The sequence below is a fragment of the Zalophus californianus genome, chromosome 2 (assembly GCF_009762305.2).
Source record: "Zalophus californianus isolate mZalCal1 chromosome 2, mZalCal1.pri.v2, whole genome shotgun sequence".
NCBI lineage: Eukaryota > Metazoa > Chordata > Mammalia > Carnivora > Otariidae > Zalophus > Zalophus californianus.
Window position 1 is genome coordinate 90,153,983 of NC_045596.1, and position 17,830 is coordinate 90,171,812.

Sequence of the window (17,830 nt, forward strand, 5' to 3'; positions counted from 1 at the left end):
CATGCTCTCTCTCTCAAATAAATAAATAAATCTTTAAAAAAGAGAATGTTTTGAGTATTTTTTATCAGTTCATGAAATGCCAGTGATAATTGATATCAGAAGATAAGCCTGAGGTTCGCTATCATAGTTAAAATTTCATGAGCTCTTTTTGTGTGCCAAACACTGTGTGAAGACCTTTACATACATCATTTTATTTAATTTTCATGAGGGTCTTGTGAGTTAGGAACTAGTGTTACTCACATTTTACCGATGTGGAAAATGGGGTCTGACAGTCACATAGCTTGTCAATAACCGAGGTGGGGTTGGAGGGGCTTGCCACTAAATCTGACAGTGAAATCCCTAACCTTAACTACTCCACAAATCCATCTATCAGCATCCCAGCCTCCTCACTGCATTAGGAACCTGGATGGAGTGTAGACAAGCTCTTTTGTCTGATGTGCCAAGTTTGCTAGGTTAGAGCATGTCCTAGGTCAGCAGTGGCCCAAGCTCCCCTTAGATCAGGGCCAATGGGGTTGGGACTCCCTAGGGGTCGGGGCTGGTGGGATGGATGCTGGAAGAAATTACTGGAGATGGAGGTCCAGAGGCGCGTCAGTATCCCTCTCACGTAAAGACTTGTTCACTGGGTTCTGAACCGACTCAATGGCTCTGGGAATAGTTCTGCTATGCAGGTAGAAGTGAGGGCGGGATAATTTTGAAGGCCTGAGCAGCAGAGAATGGCACAGGCACTAAGGGGAAGGACTGGCCTCAGGGCCTTGTGCTGTGGTCTCAAAGGCTGACTATATTCTGGTGACCCTAATTTCTTTAGTTAGCACCACAATTACAATTGAGGGTCTAGGGAGGAATTTTGAACTGTCATCATAACATTTCATAGCAAAATTATTTTCTAATAGGAAGTATGGTAAACAATTTCCTTCTTATATCATAGATTCAACTAGACTTTTCCTACCTTCAGCTGTGCATGCTCCGCTATTTAAAAATTTTGCTCCTGGACGAAGACATTCAAAACTCTTTTGCTGACAGTAAGTTGGGTAGGTTTTCCCGTTAGTTGAACACACTGGGGTACCATTCTTTGGGCACTGATAAGGGAGTTTACAAATACAGGTCCCATCGATGCATTTCTGCCATGGTTGGCAGAAGACTTTCTTGCAGGAGAGATGTGTGTATTTTTCAGTTAAGCACTTTTCTTCTACCAGATGCTTTTGAGGTGTGTTTAATATTGAAGAAAGCTGTAAAACACAAAATAAACACTAACAAACTAAAATCTTCTTTTTGGAGTTAAGTGAAGGAAAGGAACAAAACAGACTCACCTACCCCACAGTACAGATGAGGTGATGCGGTGTGGTGGCTTACGGAATCACAAACCCGACTTCTAGTCCTAGCTTGGGTACTTACAGCTTTATGCCCTTGGGTAAGTTATTTACCCTCAAGAATTGTGTGTTTCCTCATCTGGAAAATGGGGCTAATATCTTCTATTTTGCAAGGCTATTGCAAGGATTAGAAATTATATACATATAATGGTTGACAGGTACTAGGCATGAAATCAATGGGAGCTATTATTATCCTAAAGCCAACATAAAATTCTGCCTTGGAAGAAATCAATGAATCTCATAAGTATATTAAGAAGTAAAAAAAAATGGTGCTAAATATAGTCTTGTGGAATGAATTGGTTAATGAAATAGGTTAATTTTATTAATAATGCAAAACCATTTGTTAAACTCCTACAGCGTATAAAGTTTCTCTAAGATGAACGTACATGGGCTCTGTCTTCCAAGGGCTTGATATCTAGGCAATAATACAGAAACATAAGGGGCACCTGGGTGGCTCAGTCGTTAAGTGTCTGCCTTCGGCTCAGGTCATGATCCCAGGGTCCTGGGATTAAGCCCCGCATCAGGCTCCCTGCTTGGCGGGAAGCCTGCTTCTCCCTCTCCCACTCCCCTTGCTTGTGTTCCTTCTCTTGCTAGCTCTCTCTGTCAAAAAAAATAAATAAAATATTTTGAAAAAAAGGTAGAAACATAATAGCTGGGGAACAAGGCAGATTGTGGTAATTGATATAGCAGTGGTACAAATACAACACAGTACTCTTGGAGAACCAGAGTGGAAGAGAGTTAGTCTTTCTAGGGGAATTTAAAAAGGCCTCATGGAGGTGGTAGCATTTGAGCAAGGTGAGGAAGGACAGATGCTAGCAGAGGGCTGGTGCTAGCAAAACACAGGAAGGATGGTGCAGAATGTATTTAGGGAATCATGAGCAGTCCCAACTGGTGGGCATATGGGGTTTTGTATGCTTCAAATGGGGTGGTCACTGGTCAGGAAACTGTAAGAGGCAGCAGGAGTGGAGTATGAGAATGGTTTGGAAAGACACTCAAGCAAGCAAAAGCAATAGGAGTGGACAATTTAATCTATGTAGGTTTGAGGGTGGGTCCTAGGTTTTGAGGTTGAGTGATGGTGAAGATGTATAAATGCTATTATGAATTTGGTTGGGACCTGTTGAGTATGAAGTGTCTGAAGGACATGCATCTGGAAATACTTTGTGGAAAAGGGATATCTGGTGTGTTTCTAAAGCTTGGAAGACAGATTATTAGCTCATTTATTAGGTAACTCAATAAATGAATTAGTAAGCACCACTCTGTGCCAGAGAATGGCCTAAGGCTAGGGCCAGAGGAATAAAACTCTCTATCCAATCCAAAGAGAGACAGGCAAGCCTGACTGACAATTTTTCTGATAGAGATGGGCTGGGGATGCCATCAGGACAGTGTTCTGGACCCTGGCCTGACTAGGAGGCTCTGGGCACATTTCTAGAAAGAGCTAATCTGGGCTGAGTTCTGAGGGTGCTGAGCAGAAGTCGCTGGCAGAGGAGGTGGTGGGTAGGCACTTTAGGCAGGACTGTAAGAAAGAGAACAGCAGGCTTGACTGAGGCTGGAGAATAGAAAGGGAGGGTGGTGGGTAAGAGAGCAGGTCCTGGGGGGAACCATTTTAAGCAAGGAAGCAAATATGCATTTGAGGAAGATCTTGGAGATCAGATCAGACAGGCAGGAGGCCAACTAGACCTGCAGGAATCCAGGGGAAATATGTGGAGGGCTGGGAACAGACCAAGTGGGTCAAAAATGACTTGTGGAAAGCCAGTGCTGGCTCCGTCCCCTAGTTGGCCCATCTGGAGGATGAGCGTCTTGTCCTTTAGTCTCCCCAGCCCCCAGCAACAAGTCTTCCTCTTTTTCTCAGTGTCCTCCAGCTGCAATAATAGACAGTGAGGGCAGAAACAAATTGAACAATCTTTAAATGCTGTTGTGAAAACAAATGAAAACCAGTCAGTTAAGACTATGCAAAAACTTGCCGCAGCTCTGAAAGTCATTCCATTGAATATGCTTTTCAGTAAACTTTACTAAATCGCCACAGATACAAGAAAATTTGACAAACTGGTCATTCACTACACTGGTTTTTGACACACTGATCTTTGAAGAAATCTATGAGTCACATACTTTTCATGGTTGCATGTACCTTTTTTGTGGCACTTTAAGTAGAGTTGAAATTTTTGTAATTATTTAGCTCCTATAGCTTCCACTGAGAAGATTGTAAGTGCCCTGATAGCAGGAAATGTCACCGTTCTACATATCACCCTTATATTGAAAGAGAGACATTCCAATTGGGTGCAAGGAGAAAGCAGCTTGATTTTTTTCAGGCTTTATCCCTTTAAATCCTTTCTGAGGACTCATTTTCTTCTTGGTCTTTGGACAGAAACGTGGGAAAGTGTCATAACTTTCTAGTCGTTCTTGGATTAGAGCAAAAACAAAAACCTAAGACTTTTAGTCCCAGGAACAATTGTAAAACAACAACTACAATATCTAGTTCTCTGTAATCACCGAAACTCTGATTTTCATTTCAGATGAAAGCTTCTTCTCTTTCCCAGCTCAGACTTGCTTTAAGGGCTATGGTAGACCTGGTATTCATTGAAGGGTGAAAAAATGCCCAACGAACACAGAACACTGGGGAGAATTTATATTTAAGGAGCTGAAGATGTGCAGCAAGTAAAAGAGAGTTTGCTTCCCTGCCAGAGAGGGGTCCTTTGCTCCACGTGTCTAATGCTGCAGAGAGCTTCAGAGGATGAAGACTGAAAAAGGGCCACTGAATTAGATGAACAAAGATCACTGGGACTCTTCAAAGAAGTAGTCTTAGTTGAATGTTAGAGGCAGAAACCAGGCTTACGTGAGTTGAGGCCAGAATGGGAAGTGAAGAAATGAAAGCAGAAGTACAGGGTAGCCATTTGATTGGCCTCGTGCTTTGACATGGAATACTGAACACAGGCTTTAAAAAAGTCTCTGCTTCCGGGGCACCTGGGTGGCTCAGCTGGTTAAGCATCTGACTCTTGGTTTTGGCTCAGGTTATGATCTCAGAATCGTGAGACTGAGCCCCTCATGGGCCTCTGTGCTCAGTGTGGAGTCTGCTTGAGATTCTCTCTCCTTCTCCCTTTGCCCCTCTTGCTCATGCTCTCTTTCTCTCTCTCAAATAAGTAAATAAACCTGTAAAAAAAAAAAAAAAATCTGTGCTTCCTCTCCAAGGCCCACTAAAGTTAGGGTAAAAGAATTTTTTAAAATAAGGTGTAACCAATACACTCAAAGCGAATGGGGAGATTGTTAGAGGCAGTTAGTTAGGTTCTAACAGGATACCTGGAGGCCAGCAAAGAAGTCAAGGCCAGCTATCAGGAAGTCAGGGGCCTGTCCTGGCAGCACTCCAAAACAAAGCCAAGCCAGATTAAACCAGAAAGGCCCAAGATGGCTGATAAGATGGATGGGTTGGATCAAGGCTTCAGGGCCCTAGGTCTCCACAGTCCACCTAGCAACGAGAGACTTGAGGTGTTATCAAAATTTTGAAAGCTGGAAAGCAGGTGGGCTGGTGGTAATATATTTAGCAGACCAGATGGAACTAAAAGGCCTAATGAGGAAAGGCCATAAGAATAAAGCAAATTCACCCCACAGACCCCAGAAAAGTTTAGGAATTAGTACTTTTGAGGGGCGCCCAGGTGGCTCAGTCATTAAGCATCTGCCTTCAGCTCAGGTCATGATTCTAGGGTCCTGGGATCGAGCCCCGCATCGGGCTCCCTGCTCCACGGGAAGGCTGCTTCTCCCTCTCCTACTCCCCCTGCTTGTGCTCCTGCTTTCTCTATCTCTTGCTCTGTCAATAAATAAAGAAAAGAAAAAGAAAAAGGAATTAGTACTTTTGAAGAAGATGGAGTCACTAAAAATCCAGGCAATTGTTTAAAAGAAATGTTTGTATAAACTTGTTATAAAGGAATCTGATATAAATAGCAGAAGAAAAAAATAGCAGAAAAAACAGTAATGATTTGAAAGTGGTTGTCTCTGGATGGAGAAAATCAGGGTGAGGATGGGTGTGATAAGGATATTTTATAAGCAGAGATAATTGGTTCATGATCTTATCTGACTGGTCAGTATCTACGCCCAATAACATATTTACATTAACAATTAAACATTTTTAGTATTACCATGGTTTTAAGCCTCATTTGCCTTTGTAAACTATACATGGATTAATTTGATAAACATAATTAAATGAAAAAGAATATCAGTGTGCTTTCAGCAGAGAAAAATTAAGTATTAGGCTTTGAAGGAAAATGGTTGGGATAGTAGCATAAAGGGACACAGAATAAAGAGAAACTTTGTTGTTGTTAGGATATAGGAGATTTCATAACCACCATAGGCTAAGATCAGGAAACTAACAGAATAGGAAAGACTGAAGCTTTAAGAGGAAGGGAGCAGTATTGTTGAAACACAACTGAGAAAGATATAGGAGAAGGTATGATCAGGGAATGGTGCAGAAGTTTGCCTTAGAAATTAAGCAGTTTCCTATTCTACAACTTTTGATTGTAAGTTAGAATCAATTTTATAATAATATTACATTTTAAATTTCAGGTTGATGGTAATGGCTAACACCAACACAGTGGCTGTTGACAATGGCAGTAATCAAATGAGAGCTAGAAAGTTATCGTGGGGCACTGGATGGGGACAGAAGAGTAAGGTTTATTTATCTGCTATGTAAAACATGATGACAGCCAGCTTTAATGCTGAGGGGACTGGGTAAATTACATGTGTCTATGGGTCCTCAATGCCTAGAGTAGTGGGTGGATGATGTCTAAAGATATTATTAAAGGGTTTATAAATGTATTTGTATACCAGTCTTTGCCTGAAACAGATTATAAATTACACCTCATACAGTTATGTGAACTCATCTTTCAATGTATGTAGATGCTATTAAGATTACTAAGCAAAATTATTTAAATCATCATTGAAAATTATAGGACTTTGTCCCTTCCTTCCCTTCCACAATAACAGATACTAAAAGAACAATTACTATTATGTATGTGGTTGATGATATAGGATGGGGTGATGGATCAAAACGTTTTTTAGTGTTTATCTTTGTGGTAAACATTAATAATGTTTACTAAAATCTTATTTAACTCTACTTCTGGGCAAATGGGAAGATTGCATTCCTTTCTGAGGTTGGACATGGTGGTGACTTGTTTTGGCCAATGAAATGTAAGCTGAAGGAACATATAATGCTCGATGACCTGTCCTGACATGGTGATCATGGAGGACATGTATTGCAGAGGACAACATAGGACCAAAGCAGCCCACAATGCTGGGCCAACACATGGAGGGACAGTTTCCCTAGAGAGTCACCCAGACCCACAGTGGACTTTGCATGAGTAAAAACTAACTTCTGTAGTGTGAAGCCACTGAGATTTTGGAATTGGCTCTGACTGCTGCATAACCTAGCCAATACTGTGTAACATAGGCTAGGTATCTAGATATACATAGCTATCTATATCTAGATAGTCCTCATAATCCCAAACCTTGAGAACCACTTATCTAGAAAGTAGGGGACCTAAATCAATTCTGTGTATGAGCTATGTGTGAATTGATTGAAGCATGCTAAAGTAGTTTGTTTTTTTTTTTTTCCTCATTTTTATTTAGCCTGGAGTAATGAGCTATAAAAGACCTACCAAATACATGGATCAGGTATTCCCATTATGGCCCTAGACCATCTGCATCAAAACCACTTAAGGTGAATCATCTTGTAAATGCAGATTCTTTGAACTCAAACAATAGATCTTCTGAATCAGAATCTCTAGGGAAAGACCTTGAAATTTGTAGCTTAAACAAGTTCCATAAGGATTCTTATGCTCCCAAGGACTGACAACCACTTCTGTTGACCAATAACTTCTAAAGTGGGTTACATATAACCTGCGAGTGTGAAGATAATCAGGTGGGGTAAAATAACAGAAATTATATAATTGTTTTATTAAAAAAGTAGGAAGAAATTAATCCTTACTAATAATCAAGTATGGATTGGCATGTGTGCCTGCACTCATAACATATTAATTCAATATTTACTGAGTGCCTACTATGTGCCAGGCACTGTTCTAGGTCCTGGGGATATAAGAGTGAACTGCACAAAGTCATAGAGCTTACATTTCTAGTAGAAGACAGACAAAAATGAATAGAGAATAAATACATAGTATAACATAAGGTGACAAATGCTATGCAGGGTAAGAGGGATAGATACTGGGGAGTGTGAGGGGGAGGAATTCTATTTTGTATAGAATTGTCAGGGAAGACTTTGGGGGAAGTTTTCCTTGGAGCAGAGATATGAAGGGTGAGTGAGCAAGCCAGGCAGGTATCTAGATGTGAGGTGTCATGGTCAGAAGAATTAGCCAAATCTGTAGGGGAGAAGCATATGTGATGTGCTCTTGGTCTAGAGAGCAGGTGTGGCTGGAGGGAGTAAGAGGCTGGAAGAGAACAGGAGGAGATGAGGTCAGAGAACTGGAGGGATGGGTGATCAATCATATAGGACCTTGTAAGTTACTGTAAAGACCAGCTTATTCTCTGAATGAAATATAAAGCCAATGGAGGGTGTGAGCCCTCCAATATTTAGAAGTTGGGCAGATGATAAAGGAATTTGTAAAAGAAATAAGAAAGATGTGGTCAGTGAAGTAAAAGACAAATAAGTAGAAAATTGTGCACAGAGGCAAAAAGAAGGAAGGAGTGACCAGCAGCCGCATCTAATGCTTCTCTAGTTAAATGGTGACCTTGAGAAATGTAATTTTGGTGGAATGGTAGGAACTCAAACCTGGCTGGGCTCAAGAAATAATGGAAAAAAGAGAAACTGGGCACAGCAAATTTTTGAGAGTTTAGATGTAAAGGGAAACAGAGAAATGGGGTTGATAATTGGAAGGGGATATTGAGTCAAGAGAGGGGTTTCGTTTTAAGATGGAGGATCATATACACATGCTGGATTAAGGAATATTACAGATTATACGGTTTAGTTTTAGCTAAAATAATCTTCACAAGTGGGTACGTGGCTTAAATATTCATAGTGTGAAATGAATGCTGGATTGAAAATAATGCCCAAATGCAACACCAGTGGAAAAGCAAATGGCAGAATCTACACTTCTAACCCTAGTAGAAGATGTTCATCAGCCACATCATGGGGTTAAAAACATGAAAAGTTAATTAGATATGACAAGAAGTCAGCCCTGTCCCCCCAATTAGTAGTATTAAAATGAGTACTTGAAATAAAGATTTATATCTAATATCATTAATGATGAACCTCTCCCTATGTGTTTATTGTGTGTTGCTCTTTCTGAAGTATCTTTTGCAGCTAATATGCCATTAAATCGAATGAAAAATTTTAAAAATAATGAAGTGTGTTTAATGACATTATTCCATTAAAACTGATGAAAATTATTAAAATATTATTTATGTGCTTAAAATTGTATTTGTCTTTTAAGGTGCATTATTTATACAGCTGTGTATTTATTATTAGAATCACATGTTCAAAAATTTTTAGCAATTATGACTATAGTCTACTCATCTACAAAACATGACTCAACTCCTTTAGTTACTGTTGCTTTTTTGTGTATTTGGATTTGTTTGTGCTTTGTTTTGTTTTGGCCCTTTCCTTGGTATTTGCAATAATGTAGCAATTATTTAGATGTTAATTTTGTCTTTTTATTCTAAGCATGACTACAATGACAAAATTTTAGATAGATGGTTGGTAATTAGAAAATAAGAAATAAACAATCTCCTATATACAGCTGTATACAGCTGTATAAATTTACCTGTGTCATCTTTGTCCATTTTCTTTGTTCTTCATCTGTATCCTATAAACAAAGGAAAAAGAAAGATCAACTATGACCAAAGCACAGAAAAGGCCTCCACTGCCCCCTTCTACTGCTAAGTAGCAGTGTGATCTTGGGTAAATGACTTTCTGATTCTGTTCTTCTGTAAAATGTGGAAAATAAAAATATTCTCACAGAGCTGTTCTAAGGATCAAATGCAAAATACATGGGAAAACACAAATAAACATTTAAGACCCTATAGAAATGCAAATATGATAGTAACTGTGGTGGATTGCAAGTGGCCCCAGTTCCATCTTCCCTGTGTTCCAGTCCTTTGCTGTGCTTCTCACTGGGGGCAGGGTGTATTTTCTTAACTCCAGACTCTGGGTCTGGCCATGTGACTTGCTTTAATTAACAGGAGGTCAGCAGATGTGACACAGGAGATTGGAAAGTATCTGTCCAATTGGGTTTGTCCTTTTGCTTCTCTGCCAGAGCTATGAGAAGAACATGGCCAGGCTAGCAAAGAAGAACCACTCTAGCTGAGCCCAGCTTAGATCAGCTGATCACCAGCCAACCTGCAGACTAGTATACTAAATAAAGTCTTATTCCACTGAGATTTTATAGTGATTTTATTTTTATGGCATTAACTGACTGGTACAATCATCACTTCCCTGGAAAACACTGAGGGGAAAAATGGAAAAGATTGAAAAAGAGTAAACAATATAGTATTTGGTCTGTCTTCCAGAAGTGAATAAACAGCTCATATCCTAAAGTTAAGAACCATATGAAAAGTCTTTCCATTGGAAGAGTTTTAGGCCCTCTGTGGCCTCAGTTTCTTCTCATCCTGGTCTTCGCTAGCAATTTTTTTCAATTTTTTCCTCTCCTTGGATCTGTCTGTCTTGTATTATACTTGTTTCTGATATAAATCATGCTCTGATACCCCAACAACCAGATACTTAACCAGCAGCCATTCTATCCAGATAAAAAAGTAATGTTTCTTTACTAATACATAAGGATGAATTGTTTTAATTCACATAAATTATTTGAATTTTGTTTTATTTTTTAAATAACTACCCCATTTGTCCCAGGTCCAGTATGTTGTTGCTGGAAATGGTAGGAAAATGGTTGTATGGTATGTTCAGGTAGGGTGGGCACTTAAATCTTGTTCTTAAAAAATTGGGAATATTACTTTGGGGTCAAATCCATTATTTTTGCCTCAGAGATTTAAAAAAAAAATCATTGGCCTAGTTTATTGGTCTTGTTTTTTATTATGAAGGTAAGATGGCTGAAATTTTGTTGTTTTCATTTTAATTAATTTTTTAAAAATAGGAAACACAAAGGAATATTATAAACAGGTGCCTATAAAACATATATTTCCTTTTTTTCTTCTCCATTCAACCTACCCAGGCCAACCTCAGAGTCAACCATTTAATATTTCATTGTCAATCTTTCCAGAGATCATCATTGTACATGAGCCTATATTTTATTTTCTAACTCTGCCCACCCCTACACCAGTGTAATTTGTAACCAGTGGCCCTTTCCAATGTTTTGTCATTATAACCAATGTTATAGTGAATCTTTTTATATAATACACATCATTTCCCACATATAATAAATACATGTCAGTACTTATCTGAAATTGCGAAATTGCTGAATAAAAAAATTAGCAGTTTTAACTTTGAAAGATACTGCCTAATTTCTCTCTATAGAGGTTGTTTTTGTTTGCATTCACAACATCAATATATGGCAGTGCCTATTTTCCATAATCTTGACCACAGAACATAATACCTCAGTAAATGTTTTTATCTTTGCCAATTTGATATATAAAAATGTTATCTGAGTACAGTTTTATTTGCAATTTTCCCCAATGAGTGAGGCTGAACATCTCTCTATATGCTCAAACTTTAAGATTTTTATTTCTCTCCTTGCACTAACCGTATCTTTTTCTGATGTATACTGGATTGTTGTCTCGTTTTTTTGTTTATTTGTTTGGCTTTTTTGTTTTGTTTTGTTTTGTTTGTAGGAACTCCATATGTTAAAGAACCCAGCACTTTGGAATATGAGTTGCAAAAAATTGTTCATCTATTGACTAATGGCAAGCCTAGTGTATTTGACACACAAAACAGATACTTTTTTAAAAAAAAGATTTTATTTTAGAGAGAGCGAGAGTGCAAGCAAGGGGAGGAGGGAGAGAGAGAGAGAGAATATCAAGCCGACTCTGCATGAGCATGAGCATGGGGCCCAATGCCAGGCTCAATCTCACTACCCTGAGATTATGACATGAGTGGAAACCAAGAGTCCGATGCTCAACCAACTGAGTCACCCAGGTGCACCCAGAACAGATACTTTGAAAACATTACCCCACACAACAAAATTATTTTTAATAGAAACCATGAAAGAAATGAACAATAAATTATGCAGAAAAATGAAAACAGCAAACGTTTTCTTTCATTGAAATTCATATATATATAAAACCATGTTTATAAAAAATAAGAATAAAAAATACAATACAGTACAAATAAGGAAAAAACATATTTTTAACTATATAAATGTATTTAATGAAAAAGGAAAAGAATATACCTATATACAGGTCTGTTATAGTAATGAATAATAATACTGCAGGTTTTAAAAAATATTTTATTTATTTATTTATTTGAGAGAGAGTGAGAGAGCACAAGCAGGAGGTGGGTGGGGGGGAACAGCAGAGGGAGAGAGAGTAGCAGACTTCCCCCTGAGCAGGAATCCCAACACGGAGCTCAATCCTAGGACCCTGAGATCATGACCTGGGCTGAAGGCAGATGCTTAACCGACTAAGCCAACCAGGTGTCCCAATAATATTGCAGTTTAAGAACAATTAAATACATTGATAAAAAAGAATAAATTTCATTTTAAAGATATTATTCAAATTTGGTAAAATGTATGTACTATTGTTTGCACTTGGCACACCTTCTGGTCTGCACTGTTTTACTATTTTATATTTTAAAAAACAAAAATTCCAAATGGCCATTAGAATGAAAAAACTGAAAACTCAACTTGTTTCTTCACCCCTTCATCCTTACAATTCACTGTGACAACACTGTTTATTTTGAATCTATTTACATTCAGAAAAATGTGATAACACAGAATTTGGAGACAAGAGCTATACCTAAAATGAGCTTGAACAATTCCAGTGCATAATGTATATGTGACTGCCTCTATCAGGGTTGAACTGAGAGCTGACTGAATTAACTTAAACTTATAACACAATGTCTACTAAAGGATACATTAAAAAAAAATGCCCATTTGAAGTTTACATCTGTATTTTAAAAACTCAATCTCATTAATCCCAGCAATTGTTAACTGTACTGTCTAATACAAGAGCCACTAGCCAAATGTGGCTATCTAAATTAAAATTAGTTAAAATTAAATTAAATAGGAATTCTTCTGCGTCCAGTCAAGATTGAATAATAGGGACCAGATTTACCTTTCAGCCTAAAACAACCAAGAAATGGATGAAATATAGAAAGCAATGATTTTCAAGATACTGGACATCAGGCAAAGAAGGGTAATATCCTGAGAGTTGAGAAGTAAATGAAGAAGCCGTATAATTGATTGCCTTAAGAGAGTTCCAAGACTGTGGTGCAGAGACGGAACTTGAGCTGAACCTAAGGGACTCCCTGAGCTGAGGAGACAGATCTGAGAGTCTGAGGAGACCAAAGCAGCTATTGTTCACAGAATCGAGTACTGGAAAGAAGTGAGTGGAATAGAAAGAGAACTTTGGAACTCCTTAGCATATCCCCTCTGAGTGTTCAGCGAGTATTCATCAGCAATAATGGGTGTGAAGAAACTACCGCAGACTGGGGAAAGAACTACCCAAAAAGAATTCTAAGTGACAGGGCCCACATTCAAACAGGGCCATGAATAGTGCTTGTTCTCATCACTTGTGATTCATAGGGCATTTTAAGTGTACACAGAAGGATCTTGCCTCATAGTGTGGAATAATTAGTCCTAGACTGAGTACTATTCTGGTCCTATGTAAGAATGCTTAAAGGTAAGACCTGAAAGGATCAAACTGTTTTCAGTAACTTAATTACATCTCAGAACAAAGTTCAAGAATATTTATAGGGATACAAAAATACTCAGCATCCAGCAGCATAAAATTAATATTATCTGCCATGCAATAAAGAATACTAGACCTGCAAAGAGGCAGCAAATATGACTCCTAATAAGAAAAATCAATCAACTGAAATTCACCCAGAACACTAGCATAGATGTTAGAATTAGCAGGCAAGGATATTCAAGTATTTATTATGACTGTAGAAACAAAAATGTATGAGATCCAAATTAAACTTCTAGCGTTGTAAATTACAGTATTTGAGATAAAAACAATATGCTGGATGGGACTAATGACAGGTAGGACTTGGCAGAAGAAAAGATTAAAAAACCTAAATATTTATCAAACAATGTATAAGTGAGCTGTGGAACAAGTTCAAGTGGCATGGTATGTGTGTAATTGGAGTTCCAAAGGAGAAGTGAGTGAGAGGGGAACAAAAAATGTATTCGAAGTAATAGTGGCCGACACTTTTCTAAATTTGATGAAAAATATAAATCCACAGTTCCAACAAGCTGAAAAAAACCCAAGCAGAAGAAGCATGAAGGAAACTCCATGAAGGCATATCATACTCAAATTGTCAAATACCTGTGATAAAGAGAAAATCTTCAAAAGAGCCAAAAAAAAAAAAAAAAAAAAAGAGAGACACATTATGGGCAAAGGAACAAAGGTAAGTGTGACAGCAGAAGTCTCATCACTAATGCAAGTAAGAAGACAGTGGAGTAGCAGTTAAAAAATACTGGGGTGGGGGAACCCTGTTGACTTATACTTCTATACCTAACAAAAATATCATTAAAAGTTTAAGGCAATGCTGGCCTCATAAAATGAGTTTGGAAGTTTTCCTTCCATTTATTTCTATTTTCTGGAACAGTTTCAGAAGAATAGGTATTAATTCTTCTTTAAATGTTTGGTAGAATTCCCCTGGGAAGCCATCTGGCCTTGGGCTCTTGTTTGTTGGGAGATTTTTGATGACTGCTTCAATTTCCTTAGTGGTTATAGGTCTGTTCAGGTTTTCTATTTCTTCCTGATTCAGTTTTGGTAGTTTATACATCTCTAGGAATGCATCCATTTCTTCCAGATTATCTAACTTGCTGGCATATAGTTGCTCATAATATGTTCTTATAATTGTATTTCTTTGGTGTTGGTTGTGATCTCTCCTCTTTCATTCATGATTTTATTTATTTGCGTCATTTCTCTTTTCTTTTTGATAAGTCTGGCCAGGGGTTTATCAATCTTATTAATTCTTTCAAAGAACCAGCTCCTAGTTTCGTTGATCTGTTCTACTGTTCTTTTGGTTTCTATTTCATTGATTTCTGTTCTGATCTTTATTCTTTCTCTTCTCCTGCTGGGTTTAGGCTTTACTTGCTGTTTTTTCTCTAGCTCCTTTCAGTGTAGGGTTAGGTTGTGTATTTGAGACCTTTCTTGTTTCTTGAAGAAGGCTTGTATTGCTATATATTTTCCTCTTAGGACTGCCTTTGCTGCATCCCAAAGATTTTGAACAGTTGTGTTTTCATTTTCATTGGTTTCCATGAATTTTTTAAATTCTTCTTTAATTTCCTGGTTGACCCCTTCATTCTTTAGTAGGATGCTCTTTAGCCTCCATGTATTTGAGTTCTTTCTGACTTTCCTCTTGTGATTGAGTTCTAGTTCAAAGCATTGTGGTCTGAAAATATGTAAGGCATGATCCCAATTTTTTGGTACCAGTTGAGACCTGATTTATGACCTAGGATGTGATGTATTCTGGAGAATGTTCCATGAGCACTAGAGAAGAAAGTGTATTCTGTTGCTTTGGGATGGAATGTTCTGAATATATCCATGAAGTCCATTTGCTCCAGTGTGTCATTTAAAGTTTTTATTTCCTTGTTGATCTTTTGCTTAGATGATCTGTCCATTTCAGTCAGGCGGGTGTTAAAGTCCCCTACTATTATTGTATTGCTGTTGATGTGTTTCTTTGATTTTGTTATTAATTGGTTTATATAATTGGCTGCTCAGGAGGGGGGTGGGGGGATGGGTTAGCCTGGTGATGAGTATTAAAGAGGGCATGTATTGAATGGAGCACTGGGTGTTATATCCAAACAATGAATCATGGAACACTACATCAAAAACTAATGATGTAATGTATGGTGATTAACATAACATAGTAAAATAAAATTAAAAAAAGTTTAAGGCAAATAACAACCTCTTTAGACACAAAAGCTGAAAAATTAATCATCAGTATATCTGCCTTACAAGAAAACTTAAAAAAAAAAAGTCCTTTAAGCAGAAGGAAAATTATGCTGGATGGAAATCTGGACCTACCCAAAGGAATGACGAATACTGGAAATCTATGGGAATACTTGATATGAGGGGGAGGTCAGTGAAAACAGTAGCTTTTATCTCTGCTTTGCACCTTTTCTTGTGGTATCTCTGACTTTGTTATCAGAGTAATATTGGATGCATAAAATGAATTAGGAAGTATTCACTCCTTTTCTTTTTTGAGGGAAGAGTTTGAGAAGAATTAGTATTAATTCTTCTTTCAATGTTTGGTAGAATTTATCAATGAAGCCATCTGATACTGGACATTTCCTTGATGAAAAATTTTTTTAAATTACTGATTCAACTCTTGTTATATGTCTGTTCAGATTTACTATTTCTTTTTGATTCAGTTTTGGTAATGTGTGTGTTTGTAGGAATTGTCCACTCATCTAGGTTATCTAATTTGTTGGCATATAATTGTTCATAGAACTCTTCTTATCATTCTTTTGATTTCTGTAAGGTCAGCAATAATGTTCTCACTTTCTGATTTTATTTGCATCTTTTTTTTTAACAGTCTAGCTAAGGTTTGTCAATTTAGTTGATCTTTTCAAAGAACCAACTTTTAGTTTAATTGATTCTATTTTCGTACTATTTATTTTTTCCATCTACATTCTTTTTTTCTCCTTCTTCACCATCTTCCTCTTTTTTTTTTTTTTTTTGGAGGCTAAACAGCATGCTACTAAACAACCAATGGATCAGTGAAGAAATCAGAGGAAGTAAAAAAATACATGGAGACAAACGAAAATGAAGACATAATGGTCCAAAATCTTTGGGATATAGCAAAAACAGTTCTAAGAGGGAAATGTATAGCAATGCCGACCTACCTCAAGAAACAAGAAAAATCTCAAACAATCTGATCTTATACCTAAAGGAACTAGAAAAAGAACAAACAAAGCCCAAAGTTGGTGGAAGGAAGGAAATAATAAAGATCAGAGCAGAAATAAATGAAATAGAGACTACAAAAATAGAGAAGTTCAATAAAACCAACAGTTGGTTCTTTGAAAAGATAAACAAAATTGATAAACCTTTCACCAGACTCATCAAGAAAAATGGAGGACTCAAATAAATAAAATCATAAATGAAACAGAAATAATTACCAACATAGAAATACAAAGCATTTGACAAAATTCAGTATCTGTTCGTGATAAAAACTCCCCATTCTAATCTTTATTATTTCCTAGCTTTGGATTTAGCTTGTTCTTCTTTTTCTGGTTCTTGTAAGGTTTAAGGTTAGGTTTTTTATTAAGGATCTTTGTTCTTTTTTCATGTAGGCATCTACTGCTATAAATGTCTCTGTGAGAACTGCTTTTGCTACATCTCATATGTTTTGGTATGTTGTATTTTTGCTTTCATTCATTTCTAAGTATTTTCTAATTTACTCTGTGATTTCTTTGACCACTGGTTATTTAAGAGTATATTGTTTCATTTCCACATATTTGTGAATTTTCCAGTTTTCCTTCTGTTACTGATTTCTAGCTTTATTCCATTATCTTTAGAGGAACTATTTCTTATGACTTCAATATTTTAAAATTTTTGGAGACATGTTCTGTGGCCTTCTTGTGGCCTTTGCTGGAGAATGCTCTATGGGCACTTGAAAAAAAATGTGTATTCTGCTTCTGTTAGGTGTAGTGCTCTATATGTCTCGTTAAGTCTGGTTGATTTATAGTGCTATTAAAATCCTCTATTTTCTTATTAATCTTCTGTCTAGATTTTCTATCCATTATGGAAAGTGGGATATAGAAGTCTCCAACTATTATCATAGAATTCTATTCTTCCTTTCAATTATGTCATTGTCTCATGTATTTTGAGCTCTACTGTTTGGTGTGTATATGTTTAAAATAAAATATTTTAAATGAACTCTTTTGTCAATATCTAATGTTCTTTGTTTCTCATAACAAGACAAAATTAAGGTTAATTTTGTCTGATATTAATGCTGCCACTTCCAGTTCCCTTTTGGTTACTATTTCATGGAATACTGTTTTCCATCCTTTCACTTTCAATCTATTTGTCTTTGGATCTAATGTGAGTCTCTTGTAGACAGCATATAGTTGGACCATGGTTAGTTTTTAAAAAAATAAATTCTGCCAATCTTTGCCTGTCACTGGAGAATTTAACCCACTTACATTTAAGTTGTTTATAAGGAAGGTCTTACTTTTGCCATTTTGCAATTTGTTCTCTGTATGTATTATAATTTTGTTCTTTATTTTTTTAATTTTTTATTGTTATGTTAATCACCATACATTACATCATTAGTTTTTTTTTGTTTTTTAATTTTTTTGTTTTATTGTTATGTTAATCACCATATATTACATAATTTGTTT

At 37.0% G+C, this 17,830-nt stretch overlaps 1 protein-coding gene across 2 annotated transcripts in view; it reads right to left on the reverse strand.

Annotated features, from left to right (window-relative positions):
- CFI (complement factor I) overlaps positions 1-17,830 on the reverse strand; it is a 66,404-nt gene that overhangs the window by 36,415 nt on the left and 12,159 nt on the right. For both annotated transcript variants that reach the window (XR_003520626.1, XM_027597906.1), the window contains exons 2-3: positions 9,125-9,166; positions 947-1,226 (exon numbers count right to left, since the gene is read on the reverse strand). Coding sequence is in view for 1 of the 2 variants with exons in the window: in XM_027597906.1 (XP_027453707.1) it covers positions 947-1,226; positions 9,125-9,166 (322 nt within the window). In the remaining variant the exon portion in view is untranslated. The remainder of the gene's footprint in view (positions 1-946; positions 1,227-9,124; positions 9,167-17,830) is intronic.